The following is a 15,162-nucleotide window of genomic DNA, read 5'->3' on the forward strand; positions in this document are numbered from 1 at the left end:
TGGATGTGTATTTTGTGCTTGGGGGAATAATTTTCCCAATACAAATATTAGTATTAGTATCTTCCTGCAGGAAGAGCTTGCTGGTTCAAGACTTGCCAGAGCTACCTGAATTATGAATAAATGAGTTGCAGTGTGGAAAGAAACAGAGGAAGGGGGATTTTCCACTGCTATGAAGCTGACAGGACACTTGAGCAGTAAAATGAAGTGAATGTTACAACCCAGGTATATTTCAGCTTTATGTATTACTTATTAACTAGAGTATATATGGCTCGAATGGTTGAAGAAATTGCAACTATGTTATATATACACATGAATGTAATCTGACATCATGTTTGGGGCAGCTTTTAATTATTTAAAAAGGAACATTTGAATGTACTTTTGGAATGAATTCTACTCTTAAATATGAATCCCAAAAGTGTTTCATTAATATGATATTACAGAATGAATAATGTAATGATGCTATATTGTGATATTACAAAACCATAAAAAGAAATCCTCCTTTCTTCCCTCCTGATTTTTCCCCTACCCCTGAAACTTCATACACAGTGAAGAGAAGCCAATAAAAATCTTTTATGTAAGCAACACTCTCTCCTCTGCTGCCAAGCATTTTTAAAAATATATATTTTGAAATAAAGGGATGTTTGCTGCTTTTCTATCTGCCACAAGCACTTCATAGGAAAGGATATAAATAATATGTGATAAGGAGATGGGGAAAAATCCATACAAGTTTGAACAGTATCTCATAGCAATTGATTTGCTGTTATAAAAGTGGACTGATTTAAGGTTATTGGTGCAATCATACTACCTCTCATATTGGCAACAAATAGGTGAAACATAAATCATTGCACCTTACATAAGCAGAAGAGACTGTATTGTTTTGAGCTACTGATCCTATTGAAGTATACTGCAGAAAGAATTACTTTTCAAATGCACCCACCTCGAGCCTTTAGGTACTTGGAATTCACATACATTACAATGCAAACCTGCAACACTTGCTCAGCAGCAGTCATTTTGATTTTTTAAAAAATTATCAGGAGCTGGCCTCATCCTGACTTTGGCCAAATGGTTTTTAGGTGATGATCTAGAAGAGTCATCTAGGGAAAGGAGAGGGAAATCAGTATGCCTCTTTAGACCTTCTTAAGTTTACATGGGGCAAGCGGGAAGTGAGCTGCGTCACAGCCCCACCACAAGTAGGACAAATGTCTGAAATAGGGTCTTCATACATGTACAAATATGTGCATAGGTGATGCATGGAATTAGGATGCCTGTGCAGATCTTCCTGTTCAATGTGGAAAGTCTGTGGGTGGAGTGGGTGGAGCTAGCATGCATGCAGATGCTGGGGTGGAGTTGGCAAACACATGCCGTGTGAGTTGTCTCAACGCAGCTAAGCTATGCTACTGAAGGTGACTGCGAATATAGCTAACTGCTAGCTCCTGCATGCTAGCTCCACCCACTCCACCCACATAGCTAACAGATAAGTGATGATTTAGTAGGGTAGGTTACCAGGGAAGCTTGCAGCCATTTGGGGACGGATTCTATAAGTGGATTAAAAATGTAACCGCTCGGTCTTAAGAAGAAGAAGAAGAAGAAGAAGAAGAAGAAGAAGAAGAAGAAGAAGAAGAAGAAGAGTTTGGATTTGATATCCCGCTTTATCACTACCCTAGGGAGTCTCAAAGCAGCTAACATTCTCCTTTCCCTTCCTCCCCCACAACAAAGACTCTGTGAGGTGAGTGGGGCTGAGAGACTTCAGAGAAGTGTGACTGGCCCAAGGTCACCCAGCAGCTGCATGTGGAGGAGCGGAGACGCAAACCCGGTTCCCCAGATTACAAGTCTATCGCTCTTAACCACTACACCACACTGGCTCTCAAGGACACAGGAAGTGCTGCTGGATGGAGCTAAAGGTTCATTTGGTACATCACTCTGTGCTCACAGTGGCTGACCAAGTGCCATGGGTAGCACAGAAGCACAACCTGAGCACAACTGTGCTCAGAGATGGATTTAGGGGAGCGTGACTGGTTTGCCCACACTGGGCGCCGAGCTGAGAGGGTGCTGTAGGAGGTGCTACAGCAATGATGAACAGTGGAAGGTGAGAGTCAGTGGGGGTGAATTTTGGTGTCACCCAGGGGGCCACTGAAAAGCCCAAAGTATGCCACTGCCCTAGTCCTGCACAGCTTCTGTTGCTGGGCCTTCCGTTCCTTTCCTTACAGGGTACATTTGCGTAGCAACAATCCCAGAGTTACCTATCTTTCCAGACTGCTCACTAGGATCTTCTATTCCATGTCCAAGTCCTGTGTCCCCCCCCCCACTGCTTCACCAATCATCAGAGCTGTTCCATGCTATAGTCCTTTAGTGTGAATCTCTCCTCCTCTTTTAGGAAGCAAATTCTCCTAAGTCAGCAGGGGCTGTTGGGAAATGTAGTCTCAAGGTTCCACAGTCCAAATACAATATAAATACATTTTTTCAACATATTTATTTTTCTTTCTCAAGGACCTGGGGTTAGAATAAACCAACATCAAGCTGATGGCATAACAATAAGATACTCATTAAAATATAAAAATGAATACTAAAAAGCACACAGCTGGAAGCATGCACTGCAGCTGTTTGAAGCCAACCCAAGCAAGTTCTGTCCAGAAAAAATGTTCTCTGCTGAGAGGAACTGTTGTGACATTTGGATTGGCTTATGTGATGGATTGCACAGTCCGGAGAGTGTGCAGACCCCAAGCCTTTTGGGCATTGTTGGTGTAGCTTGTGCAGCCTGTTTCTAAGAGACATGCCTGGTCTGCAATAGAAACTATTCTTTCTAGGTGTGGTTCCCTCCATAGTTCAGTGGGAACTAGTTAGGAGTCTTGGTCTCACCTGTGTAGCAAGGCCTAGTGGCTGTGCTGAGCTGAGCTGTTGATCTGTTGTTCACCAATAAATATAAATATTGGATTTATCCTGACTCACATCACATCTGGGTATGGGGGCAGACCCCTGGCAAGGTTCCTTTCTGCAGTGAGTGCTCTTCCCAAACCCACAGGATACAACAGTGATAAAAAGTGTCATGCATGGTGCGTGTGAAGTAATAGAGTCACTGGTGATATGGGAGCACAAGAATAATATGTTTTCATCAGCCTTCTCTGTAAGGAATGTGTAATTAAGGGCAAACCACATAACAAATGAGATACTTTGTATAGCAGATTAAGCATCTTTTATGGTGTGAGCACAGTGGAAATAAACTCAGTCAATGCTGGCATGCGAGTTCCTATGCTGAGAGCCAGGGGCATAGGAAGGGGGGCGGTGGGGGTGGTCTGCCCCGGGTGCCCTCACTAAGGGGGGTGACATTCAGTGCGCTGACCAGCCACAACTCCCAGGCCTATCGCAAGCCATTGGCGTAAGGGGGAGCTGCACACCTTCCCCCTTCGTTTTGACAGCTTGGGGGAGGCTTGGGAGTTGCAGGCCCCACGGCGTGCCAAATGTATACCATGGGCAGCTCGCTCTGTCCCCATGGGTGGCTTGCTCCACCCCCGGCTGCAGGGCGCATGCTCTGCTCTGGGCATCCGAGCGGCTATCCCACACCTGGGATATCCTGCATATGCTCCATCACTACTGAGAGTGACACTGCACTTTCTCGGCATGGGAAGCAGTGCATTGGTGCTATATTACCTGACCCATGACTTAACACATTGCATTTGCAGCGTCAGGCTGTGCCAGGCTGTGACCCCCCAAAGCAAGGGAAGAATGCGCTTGCCAAGCTTTTCCTTCTCTTTCTGCAGGATCCACGGCAGCTGCTGTGGTCCCACTACTGGCAAGCCTGTTGCTTCTCAGCAAGCAGCTGGGAGGGTTAGGGACAAGTGACTCATGCTTCCTTTCCACAAATCTGTGCGGGTCCATCGCTTGTCTTTCCAGAATTTTTTAATTCCTGCACAATTCTCCTGAAATGTCTTCTGTGGATGGCAGAATACTGGTAATAAATGGACCAGTCTCACTGTCCAGGTTTCCAGCACTGATGCTCTCTTTGGTCTCCTCTTTTAGGAACGTGGCAGACTGATTGATTTAAAATTAATATTTATCCTCATGAACCATCAGATAGAGAACAGAGAGATTTTTTGAGCACAGTACAAACACAGACACATATTTAATTAGATTTTTTTCAAGAAGCTTCTTTGTTTCATTATATATGATGGTCAAGATCCTGCTTTGAAGTGAGTGGAATCACATCTATGACCCATAGCAGAAATCAAACTGGGGCTGATATTCTATGCTGTCATCCCCTACCTTCCATCTAAAGTTTGCTTGTGCTATTATGGATTGTTCAAACTGCCGTGAAGCTTGAGTTCACATTAGGTGCCGCAGAATAGGGTTTGGAATGAGACCTCACCAAATGTTTGCATTGTCTCAGCTATACCCAGAAGAGAGTTCTGAAAGACAGTCACTCAAATAGTTACTGAAATACTTTCCTTCAGCAGTTGACTGAAGGGAGAACCTTTGTCCTGGCCTTTATCACTCATAGCTTTTCTCAAGCAATGTTTGCAAGAATTATGCATTTGCCCAGAGGAATGGTCTGAAATGAGCCTCAACCCTCCCTGACAATGATGCCATGATTTCAGAAAGGAACCATACTCTGGAATTTTATATAAATGGGATATCACATATATCAAGCTAGTATAGCTCAGTTGGTAGAGCAAGAGACTCAATCTCAGGGTTGTGGGTTTGAGCCCCGTGTTGGGCAAAAGAGTCCTGCGGGGGGTGGACTAGGCGACTCCTGTGGTCCCTTTCAACTCTACAATTCTATGATTGTATGAAACACACTGTGACTATGCTGAAAAAGCTACACTACCTTAAAGAGTTGCTGATACAACTGAATAAAGCAAGAGCTTGTAAGTACAAAATCTTGCTAGGCCAAAGAGAATAGAAATCTTGCCATTATTTAACCCTAATTACCTCTCATTGTTTTTTAGATGTCTTAATTGTATTGTTTTAGTATTGGCATGGTTGCTGCCTTGGGCTCCTTTGGAGGAAGATGCAACATATAAATTTAACAAATAAATTCAGAAACAAAGCAATCAATTTTGAGAAATGCAGTGTGAGGGGAGAGTGTGCCAATTTTGATAAGCAGCTGAAGTAGTTCAATATATTACAAATTTTGCAAAAGTGATTGTGCTTAATGGACATGTAACATTTAACTAGTTCTTATAACAAACTGGTATTATTATTATCATCAACACCATCCTCGTCTCATACATATAATAAAATCATTGTAATTGTTGTTTTCTTTTTAACTGTTGTTAAGGTTGCATTTTAAATTGTTGTGGCTTGCCCTGAGACCTTAGTAAATTAAAATGAAAATAACAATAGTAGCATATGAGGCAATAGGTTGGTGATTGGTAAAAGATTGACTTGCCTAAGGCAGAGGTGACATTTGAACTTGGGGTCTTATGGCCCAGTGTCTTAGTACCATGCTATGCTGGCCAAATATTCACAGAATACAAAGCTGAATTTTCACCTCTGATACCCTCTTTGTATCCAGTGAACTATAGTCAACAACAGGATTTCTTTGCAAACATGCTGTGAGATCCCAATCCCTAACAAGGCCGGCATTCAAAATTCCATTGCCTTCACCCTTGACCTCTTCTGCTGACAGCATCTGATTAATTCTAGGTTATTTCTGTAATTACCAACTCCTGACCTTTTCTGCCCATTAAACATTTAAAGTGTAAAGCAGCATCTTTGGGTTTGATGCTTTTCATCAGGAAAACCTGCTCCTTGCTTTGTCATTCTTTCTTCCCCATTTCCCCATTTCCCTTTGTCCTTGCCTTCGAGATGTAAAACCTAGCCACCTCTTCGTAGTATCTCGATAGCGTGCAGCAAACTCACAGGATGTTGGCAGTGGAGAATAGCTCTGTGTATGAAAACAAAATGTGACAAATAAAGTGGTCCTCAGATACATAGCAAAGGGGATACAAATTGAAAGGTTAAAAGCCTGCATCATCTTCTGCCGCAGCTGCCTGAAACGTTAGGAGGAAGACAGTGAAACGTTTAGAGGAGTAGCATATAGTTTTGTTTTGTTTTTTTAAATAAACAAGGAAAAGTACATATACTGTCTCCACTTCTAATTCATACAATCTTTTTTGAACAGTTTACATTCCACACAAGACACTATTGCTATAGACTTTGGAGAAGGGGAGAGAGAGAGAGAGGGGGAGGGAGAGGGTTGGGGGTGATGATCTTTTAATTATACTGCATAGTGTTTGTGCAGGATTTTCCTGTCTACACCTCATGTGTAGGTCCTTTGTTTATATAGTTACAGTGGTACCTTGGGTTAAGAACTTAATTCGTTCTGGAGGTACGTTCTTAACCTGAAATTGTTCTTAACCTGAGGTACCACTTTAGCTAATGGGGCTTCCCGCTGCTGCCGCGTGATTTCTGTTCTCATCCTGAGGTAAAGTTCTTAACCTGAGGTACTATTTCTGGGTTAGCGGAGTCTGTAACCTGAGGCATCTGTAACCTGAAGCGTTTGTAACCCAAGGTACCGCTGTATTTGTTTTTAGTGGTGTTGTGAGAGATTGGAGGATCCAGGGTTCAGTTGGATGTGCTTGATTAGTTGCAGTATGGTTTGTTGTATGTCTGGGGTGGTGGCTGTTGTGTCAGGTTAGCTATATAGTTGCTCTCATTTATTTATTTATTTGTTTGTTTTTTGCTTTCATTTCTCCAAGGAGCTCAAGATGGTATACATGGTTTCCCCCATCTGAATTAATCCCCACAACAACCCTGTGAGGTGGTTGTTGTTGCTGTTGTTGGCATCCGTCTGTCTCGGGTGACAGTGGAAGAGCACACCTTCGGGATGAAGTCAAACAGCAGGAGAGCTATAGCACCTGCTGTGGCTGTAGAGATTGATACAGGAGAGACATGTTTTATTGCAGGTGGGGCATATGAAGGCATCCAGTTTTGTTGCTACAGGTGCGCCATGGCGTTTCTTCTCTCTGCACTGCTCCCAGCGGTCATTTCTCCTCTGGTCACTGCTGTGGATACACAACCTGTCTCCAGGCACCGTGATCACTTGCAAGGGATTCCCTTGCAGCGGGGTTAAAGTTGCCAGCCTTCGTGCTACATTTGTAGACATCTTTGTAATGTCGTGTTGGTCTACCAACAAGCCTAGTGTCTGAATCCTGCTACCCTCAGGTCATTGGGGATCCTGCCATCTTCCATTTTGTGCACATGGCCAAACCAGTGCAGATGTCACTAAGACAGGAGTGTGAACATGCTGGGAATGTGGGCTTGGGGCAGCACATATTTGCATGAGACTCTGTCTGGCCATGTGATGTCCACAATCTTTCTGATACAGCACAGGCATTGAGGTGTCACTCCTGGCAGGTGTAAGTTGTTCACAACTCACTTACATAAAGCATCCTGCTCAACATGCAAACCTGGTCGACTTTCATCTTGGTATCGGTCATTAGCATCACATTCTCCCAAACTCATTTTGGAGAGGTGAGCCGTTGCCATAGCTGCCTTGCCAATACACTTTTGTCTGATTTCTGTCTGCTGCCTTGCCTACTAAATCCACCAGGTGGCCCCATGTTTAAAAGGGACCTCCTTTCCAAAGAAGAGAAGAATGAAGAATCATCAACCCACCACAATCTTGGAATAAAATACGCTGGCCATAATCCAATGAAACATTTCATGAATGTGTACAAGCACATATGTGTATAAATAACTTACTTATTTTTAAAATAGTAGCTGCTTCTACTTCCTGGGCTTTGTAACTTCCTTTTAAATTTGCAACACTTTAAAGAACAGTCTTTCATTTCTCACTCTCTCTTGATAATTTGAAGATTAATGGTAATGGTAGAAAAAGGCAGCAGAAAGTCAAATGAGAACAGCCCAAGATTGAGTAAGAAAGAGAGAAACAATAACCCCGTAAGCTTCTATGCTGTTATCTGAAAAACATACTTGGCTCTTGTGTGGCCATAGCTATTAAGATTCAGGTCACATCCAGATGATCTTCTTACTGGGCATTCATCCTGATTTGTTTGAACGGAGGTTAGACAACACTAGCTATTTATTGAGCATTCATTCTTCTTTGTTTGCATGACACGGCACCAAGCAAGTGTTAACCCACATTTTCCATTTCATTTTCCTATCGCTTTCCTTATCGTACACACACACGCACACACATGCGCGCGTGCACACACACACACACACACACACACACACACAGGATCTTTGGGGGAAATGGACTTGTAGTACACGGCCTTCAAATCAACTTTAATTGTGCAACCTGAATTTGCCAGTATGTGATTGAAAATAGCAACAGTCTCAAAGCACCCTTAGAGCAAGATTTCCATGTTCTCTTGACCTGCGGAAACCTTGCTGGTGCAGCAAAAAGGAAAAACCAGGGGTGCCAGAGGAATTGCATGCTGTGGCTTATTTTAATTCTCTTGTGTGTTGCTATGGATCGGGGTGGAGGGATGCAAAATGTACAGATTTCATTTGAATTAGGAAAAAATGAACATTGCAGAAGAAGAAAATTACAGCTGCTATATTTTAAAAAGTCAACTAATTGTTAGTCAGGAACATTTTAACATCACACTTTATAAAAATGAAACATTGGAAGGAAGTTTCACCTGATTTGTTCTGGAGATTTCATTTTTAGAAGTCTTTCTGTGACCATGTGGTCTTGGCCAGTGTGGGATCAAAGCAGCAACTTTGGCATTTGCAATAGAGTAAAAAGAGCATTGGTGTCAATGAAATTTTGAAGACCAAGGAGTGATAGGCAGTGCACTTTTGAATCTTTCCTTGCACTTACTTCTTCTGTTCCATTTTTGTGCCTTCTGTATTCTTCAGATTCAATGAACTTTGCAAAATGAGTGTCTGATCTTTCTGAGATGCTAGATTCACCAATTTAAGGCAGCCCAAAGTTAGAGGCAAACACAAAATATAAGCAGTATATTTTGGCAGATTTTTCTTTCAAAGTTACATAATCCAGGTTTGCAGAATCTCTTTCCTTTCTCTTGTGGGTTCCTTGTTGTCGTTGGTGGTTTTGTTTCGTGAACTCCAGGAAGAGCCAGGTAACTTCAGCACCACATAGGGTTGCCAAGTTGGGAACTTGGAAAACTGGTTTTATCTTTCATTATCCCATGTGATAGGTGATGAACTGGTGCTGCTGAGAGGCGCTGAGAGTAAAAGGGGCATGTTAATAGTAGTAGGCAATGAACAGCTGAAGTCAACATAGAACTACTAAAAAAAAGCAAATGCGTAAATAATCCCCTTCTTAGAGTTGGGGAGCACAGGAAGAGTCGCTTTCCTAAGGTCCTCTAGCATGACTTGGGGTGAGACCAAGGAACTGCTACTGATTCATTGCTAAACCTCTTACCTATTAGCTAATGCTGTACTAGCTCTTGTTACACTTTTGTTATGATGGATAGGTAGGGCATGAAAAAGTATCTTACAGATTTAGTTGGATTCTGACAGAGGAGGAAGAAAGAGGAAAAACTGACATCTTGTCTTAGAAATTGCAATCTTAGTCAGTATGTTCCAACTGATATTTCCCACTTTTGATGTATCTGATGGACTAATTAAATGTATGTTCCTGTGTTTTTTGCTTACTCCAAGCATCCCTTAAGACCTATCATCCCTCAAGAACTTCAGTGTGGTGACCTCCAGAAATTTTTGGACTCCAATTCTCAGCAACCCCAGCCAACATGGTCAATAGCCAGAGGTTATGAGAGCTGGACTCCAACAGTATCTGGAGGGCAGCACATTGTCTCCTTCTGTTCAAGACCATCCAGTGCCTTCATACCAACTGATGGATTGAGCTATCTCTGACAGTCTCAACCAATAGCATGGCTCATTGCGGGTGGGGGATGCCAGCTCATGAACCTTATCTCCCAATAAATTTATGGCTCATTGCGGGTGGGGGATGCCAGCTCATGAACCTTATCTCCCAATAAATTTGGTGCGGATCAGAGGTGACTTAGTATTATTAATAGGGCTGCCATACGTCCAGATTATCAGGATTTTGTTTTAAAAAGCTCAACAACTTTTGGGGTGTCCTCGTTTTTACTTTTTGAAATATGGCAACCCTAGTATTAAGGGGGGTGGGTGGAAATGTTATCTGCTGCGTCTGCACATTTTATGAACACATTGTTTCCATCTCTCAAACAGGGCAAGCATCGTACAAAAGCGAATTATTTATTTTCAAGATGAGGGATCGCTTACCAAGAGGCTGTGTGAACAAGGTATGAGACACATTCATTTGCTTCTCACTTGCTGATTTGCTCTTCCAGAGTAACTAATCAAAAACACAAGACTGGCATATGTTACCTATCTCTTTCTGTTGGTTAGGGTGAGCACACGTTAGTTGAAATTAAGCTGCTTTAAGTCCTATTGGTTTGGAGATTCTCTTTTTGTAATCAGCAAGTAGGCCTCACTTCTCACCTGTGTAGGTTTGGTCTTCCTTGCTATTCATGTGAAAGGTTTGCTGAATTCTCATTGAGACAATTTCAAGGTTGCAAACCTAGTCGTACTTCCAAATTGTTCATCCACACAATTCAGAACTGAATAGCAAAAACATCCATGCCTACACAAATGAGCACTGTGCTTCACTCAGTCAGTGGGTGCAAATATGTTGGGTTCAAGGTCTGTTAGGCTTAGAGCAAAATTCATTTCTAGGATGCCGACAAAGGAAAACAGGCTAACTTAACAAGACCAGAAGACGGCCTTGAGGCTGAAATTAATTTATAAGGAAAAATGGGACCTGCTTTGGAGTAAACATAATTAGGTTTCGGCTTGAGCAGGCTGATCCTACACGAATGCCAATATTATGCTGGAATAATGTAGTCACATGAATCTCAGCAGAAAAGCAGAGAGCAAAACAAATACCAGTAGAAGTTAGAAATGACATAGAAAAAAATAACAGAAACTCTCATTGCATTTGCTGTCACCACTAATCAGTAGCATTCTGCACAGACATTATCCCCACATTATCCATGCATGGAAGCCAGCAACATATGACAACCATAGTGATACCATGATAATGTCCCTAAAACCCACCTGTACTCCTTCTCATATACCATGGAGCCTTTTGAGCTGATTTCCCACTCTTGCACCTGTCCAGCCAACATTGTTGGCAAGGCCTGAAAGCCATTTGCACCAAATGAAACTGTGTAAATTAGAGCATTTTTAAAAGAAAAATATAAGTGGTCAAAAGACAGGTTGCCATTTTCCATCTAACTATGACATAAATAGCCTGAAGACTGGGCATTCCTGAACTGTTCATCTGCTTATTTTACATGTAAGGAGCTGCTTGATAGTCACATAATACGTGCTGCATGCCAGGAAACGGACCAGGCATTAGCTGCTTCTGGCACCAGCCACCAAGCTGCCGAAGCTTAAGCAGATTTAAAGGGCTGTGTAGCCCGACTTTGATCTATGTAGATCCTAAGCATATTCTTGGAAGGAAGACCTGTTGCATTCAGGGTAACCTGTAAATTCAGTGAGCTAAGGATCACACCAACAGCCTCAACAGAACCCTATCCAACTGCCTCTGGGTACAAGTATCAATTGCAGAATTGTATTATATGAGCTACTGTTCCACACTAATTTCCAAGATCACACATGAACTGCATGGAGCTGCCACGGTCTCAGACATTACACTGGAAGCACATGCATGGAATTCCCGTTAATGTAATGCCCTTCACCATGTCATCTTTATACACAGGGGTGTATGTGAACCAGTTCAAAGTGGTGCCTGGTGGCTCTGCTCCCAGTATGATCATGCCAGCAATCTCCACCTTCTGACATCTATATGTTTGGTGTGCTAAATTCACCATGCAGAATTTCTAAGAAAAGCATACAGGGGAATATTGGCAGGAAACTTTCCCTTCTTGTCCAAGGATGTACTTTAACAGAAAGTAATGATTTCTTCAAACCCTCTTTCATGATGTTTTCAGCTGAGAAGACACTTGTGCTTAGAAGTGCTGCAAAATGCCCACCCTTCTGGAGCGTAACTGCTTTTAAAATTACATCCTAGTTGCATAAATTTTATGCAGAAGTCTTCCAGAGAATGATTCCCAGACCTCCTTGGAAAAGAATGGTAATTTCTTGGTGCAGCAATGCAAAGATAATTGCTAGAAGATGATCTTACTCCTGCCCCTTTCACTCCTCCAATTTGGAAACACCGCCACATTTAAGAGAATGCCAAGAGGGCCTGGCCTTCATCTTTTTCCCTAGGCCCAAGGATTAGGATAATCTGGCCTTGACTTTGATAGGCTTTTTAAAATTCAAAACAATATACACTGAAGTGTGTGCTGTAAGATGCTTAATTGAATTTTATAAATATGGCATATTTGACACTGGCCAGGCTTTTCACTTTCTTAGTCCATTTAGAAATGCAGATTGCGTTCAATTTCAAACAGCTCTTTATGCTGTGAATGGTGAATGTATTCAATGAAGTCACTGGAGCAGGTTACGTAAATGAAATTGAGACATCTGTTTCGTGTTCTTGAATACAGAAAAATCGAAAAGAGCGTTAAAAGCAAAAAGGGCATGTCAAGAATTTAAAGTACATTCCGGTTGTTTCTGGAATAGGGAAGCTGTTTGCATTTAAACAGGTTGCAGTACTCCTCTTTTACAGCAGTGTTATTAAATATTAGAACAAATGCCTTGGAGTATATACTATCATTCATTTGTAATACAAGAAAAAGTTGGCAAGTCAATAGGGGTGTTCACGCATTACATTCAGCAGCTGTACCATCTGTACACTTGTGTACAGAGGCTGCACAAATGAACATTCTTTCACACTTGTATGTCTTTAGAGACAGCTTTTACTTGTGTTAATTGGAACATGCGAACAAACATGTTCACATGTTCCAATGAGGGTGCAATGGAACTATTTGATTCAAGCAAACTGAAATTGTAGCTTCTGTATGTGTTTGGAAATAGTGTGTTAACACATGCCCCCATGGATTTGTCATGAGCTGCCAAAAGAACAGGGCATCACTACTGGATTGGATTGGTCCAGATGTTACTCTATCTTGGTGCATGATTTTGTATTCCTAGAAATTATGATAAAATCAAGAAGGAATTATTCAGCAAATATGATTTTAACTGAAGCTCAAGGTACAGTGCTAACTTTATGTGCAAAAATCTGGATCTAAACCTCCCAGCCCATTTGCATCTTGTGGGTTGATTTATTTGTAATTTTAGCAAAACATATTCAAATGCTGCACCTTCAAAATCACCCATACAGTAAAATAATGGTCTCTTGCTTCCTTTTAGATTCAGCCATGAATGGTGTCACCGATAAACCAATCTTAGACTGTTGTGCCTGTGGAACTGCTAAATATAGGCTTACGTTTTATGGTAACTGGTCGGAGAAGTCGCATCCAAAAGATTATCCACGTGAGTGTGCTGTATTGTATTGTATTGTATTGTATTGTATTGTATTGTATTGTATTGTTTTTCTTACTGTACACCAACCATCCCCAACCCTTCAGGAGTTTTGAATTGCAACTTTCATCAGCCCCAGCCAAATGGCCAATGGTGAAGCATGATGATATTAGTAGTCAAAAACATATAGAAAGTAACAGATGAGGGAGGTTTTGTGGACCATCTCCTGCTGTCTCTTAGAGGGATTTCTTTATGTTCAGATATTGCACATGCACAGAGGGCCAGTCTGCAGCGAACATCCAATCCAACATACTAGATTTTTCAACTTTTTCAGTAGATACTGGATCATGATATTTTAGCCATCCTCATCACTAGTGAAGGTTGTTGTTGGCATCTGTCTGTCTCAAGAGACAATGGAGTGCACCTCTGGGGTTGAAGTCAAACCACTGGGTTTAGCAGCACTGAAGTGACCTTCCCAGGGCACAAGCCTGGGCAGTGTGTATGGAGGTTCTGGGCTGTCCAGACTACAAGACCCCCCCCCCTTTGGCCTTGCTGATGTGGTCCAAAGGAAAGCAGAGCAATACATTTGGCACCAGCTTGGCTGCAGCGGTTGCTGGAAGGAGGCAGACAAGGTACCATCCAAGCATCCAGATTTGTGAAGGATTTGCTCCTTAGGCTTTGCTTCTCTGCAAGGCAGCAGCGGTTTAGGAACAGAGTTTTCCTTCTCCCCAATGGGCTTCTTTCCCAGGTTGACGGGCCCTATGTGCCCCACACTTCTCTAAATACCACATGCAGTAGCTGCCTTCTTGACCGTTGGACCCACTATTGGTCTTGTCTGCTCAATCCACCTGAGTGTGGTTTTGCATGCAGGGGATAGACAAGTCCCTAATTCACTGGTTTGAGACCCATCGGCTACCCTCCCCTGGTTTAGCTGGGCAGTCAAAGCTATTTCCCAGAGTGTAGTCACAGTGGCAGGCTGATAGTTGAGAGTGGAGTGCAAGGTGGGGACTAAAGATGGACAAACTATTCCAGAAGGAACATGGCATATCCCCAACCAGTGGTACTACCTATCCCCTAACACCCCACACACCCCTCGCTAGTGCAACCCCATAGGAAAAACAGTAATATTAAATATAGACTCAAACCATGTTGCAAAAAGTTTTACATTTTTGAATCGTTGCACAAAGTGGATCAAACCCTGATTTGCAGTGATCCAAAATCACCTGGACCTTTGAAGCACCTCTGGATCTCAGCTCTATTTTTTTCAATACTGATACATTTCCCACAAATACAGTTAACATACAACTGATTCCTGACAAACAGTCAGGTGGTGTTTGCAGTAGGTGGTGGCAGAGGTGGGCAGAGCTGAACTGCTGTTATGGCTTCCCAGTGATGTGTGTTGCTGCTGGTTACAAGAGGGTGTGATGAGATACAACATCATGGACATTGAATTGGCTCACCGCGCCCAGCTCTCCACTGCCTTGCCCATCCCTCTCTTGGTAACTGGCAGTGGTGTATGGCGTTGGGGAGTCAGGTCAGCAATGCAGCCCTGTTGCCCCCCCCCATTGCTTCTGGCTGTTGCCTACAGCTCTCTATGTTGGAGTCCTCAGATGCACAGCTGAGTTCTTGGATCCAGGTGGAATCCAGAGAATATATGAACAAATGCATGTAGATACCAGATTCCTTCCATTTTATATTTCTTTGCTCAATATATTTGGACTTTCCTTTCAGATCTCACGTTTGATCTTTAAATATTGGCTTCACATCGATGACAATGAAGCCAAGTAAATG

At 42.5% G+C, this 15,162-nt stretch overlaps 1 protein-coding gene across 1 annotated transcript in view; it reads left to right on the top strand.

The window, feature by feature from the left end:
* Positions 1 to 15,162, top strand: part of SPON1 (spondin 1) — a 278,300-nt gene that overhangs the window by 67,062 nt on the left and 196,076 nt on the right. Inside the window, exons 4-5 of the mRNA XM_053390557.1 lie at positions 10,147 to 10,220; positions 13,261 to 13,383. Coding sequence (XP_053246532.1) covers positions 10,147 to 10,220; positions 13,261 to 13,383 — 197 coding nt within the window. The remainder of the gene's footprint in view (positions 1 to 10,146; positions 10,221 to 13,260; positions 13,384 to 15,162) is intronic.

This window comes from Podarcis raffonei, chromosome 1 (genome assembly GCF_027172205.1).
Source record: "Podarcis raffonei isolate rPodRaf1 chromosome 1, rPodRaf1.pri, whole genome shotgun sequence".
Taxonomy (NCBI): Eukaryota; Metazoa; Chordata; class Lepidosauria; order Squamata; family Lacertidae; genus Podarcis; species Podarcis raffonei.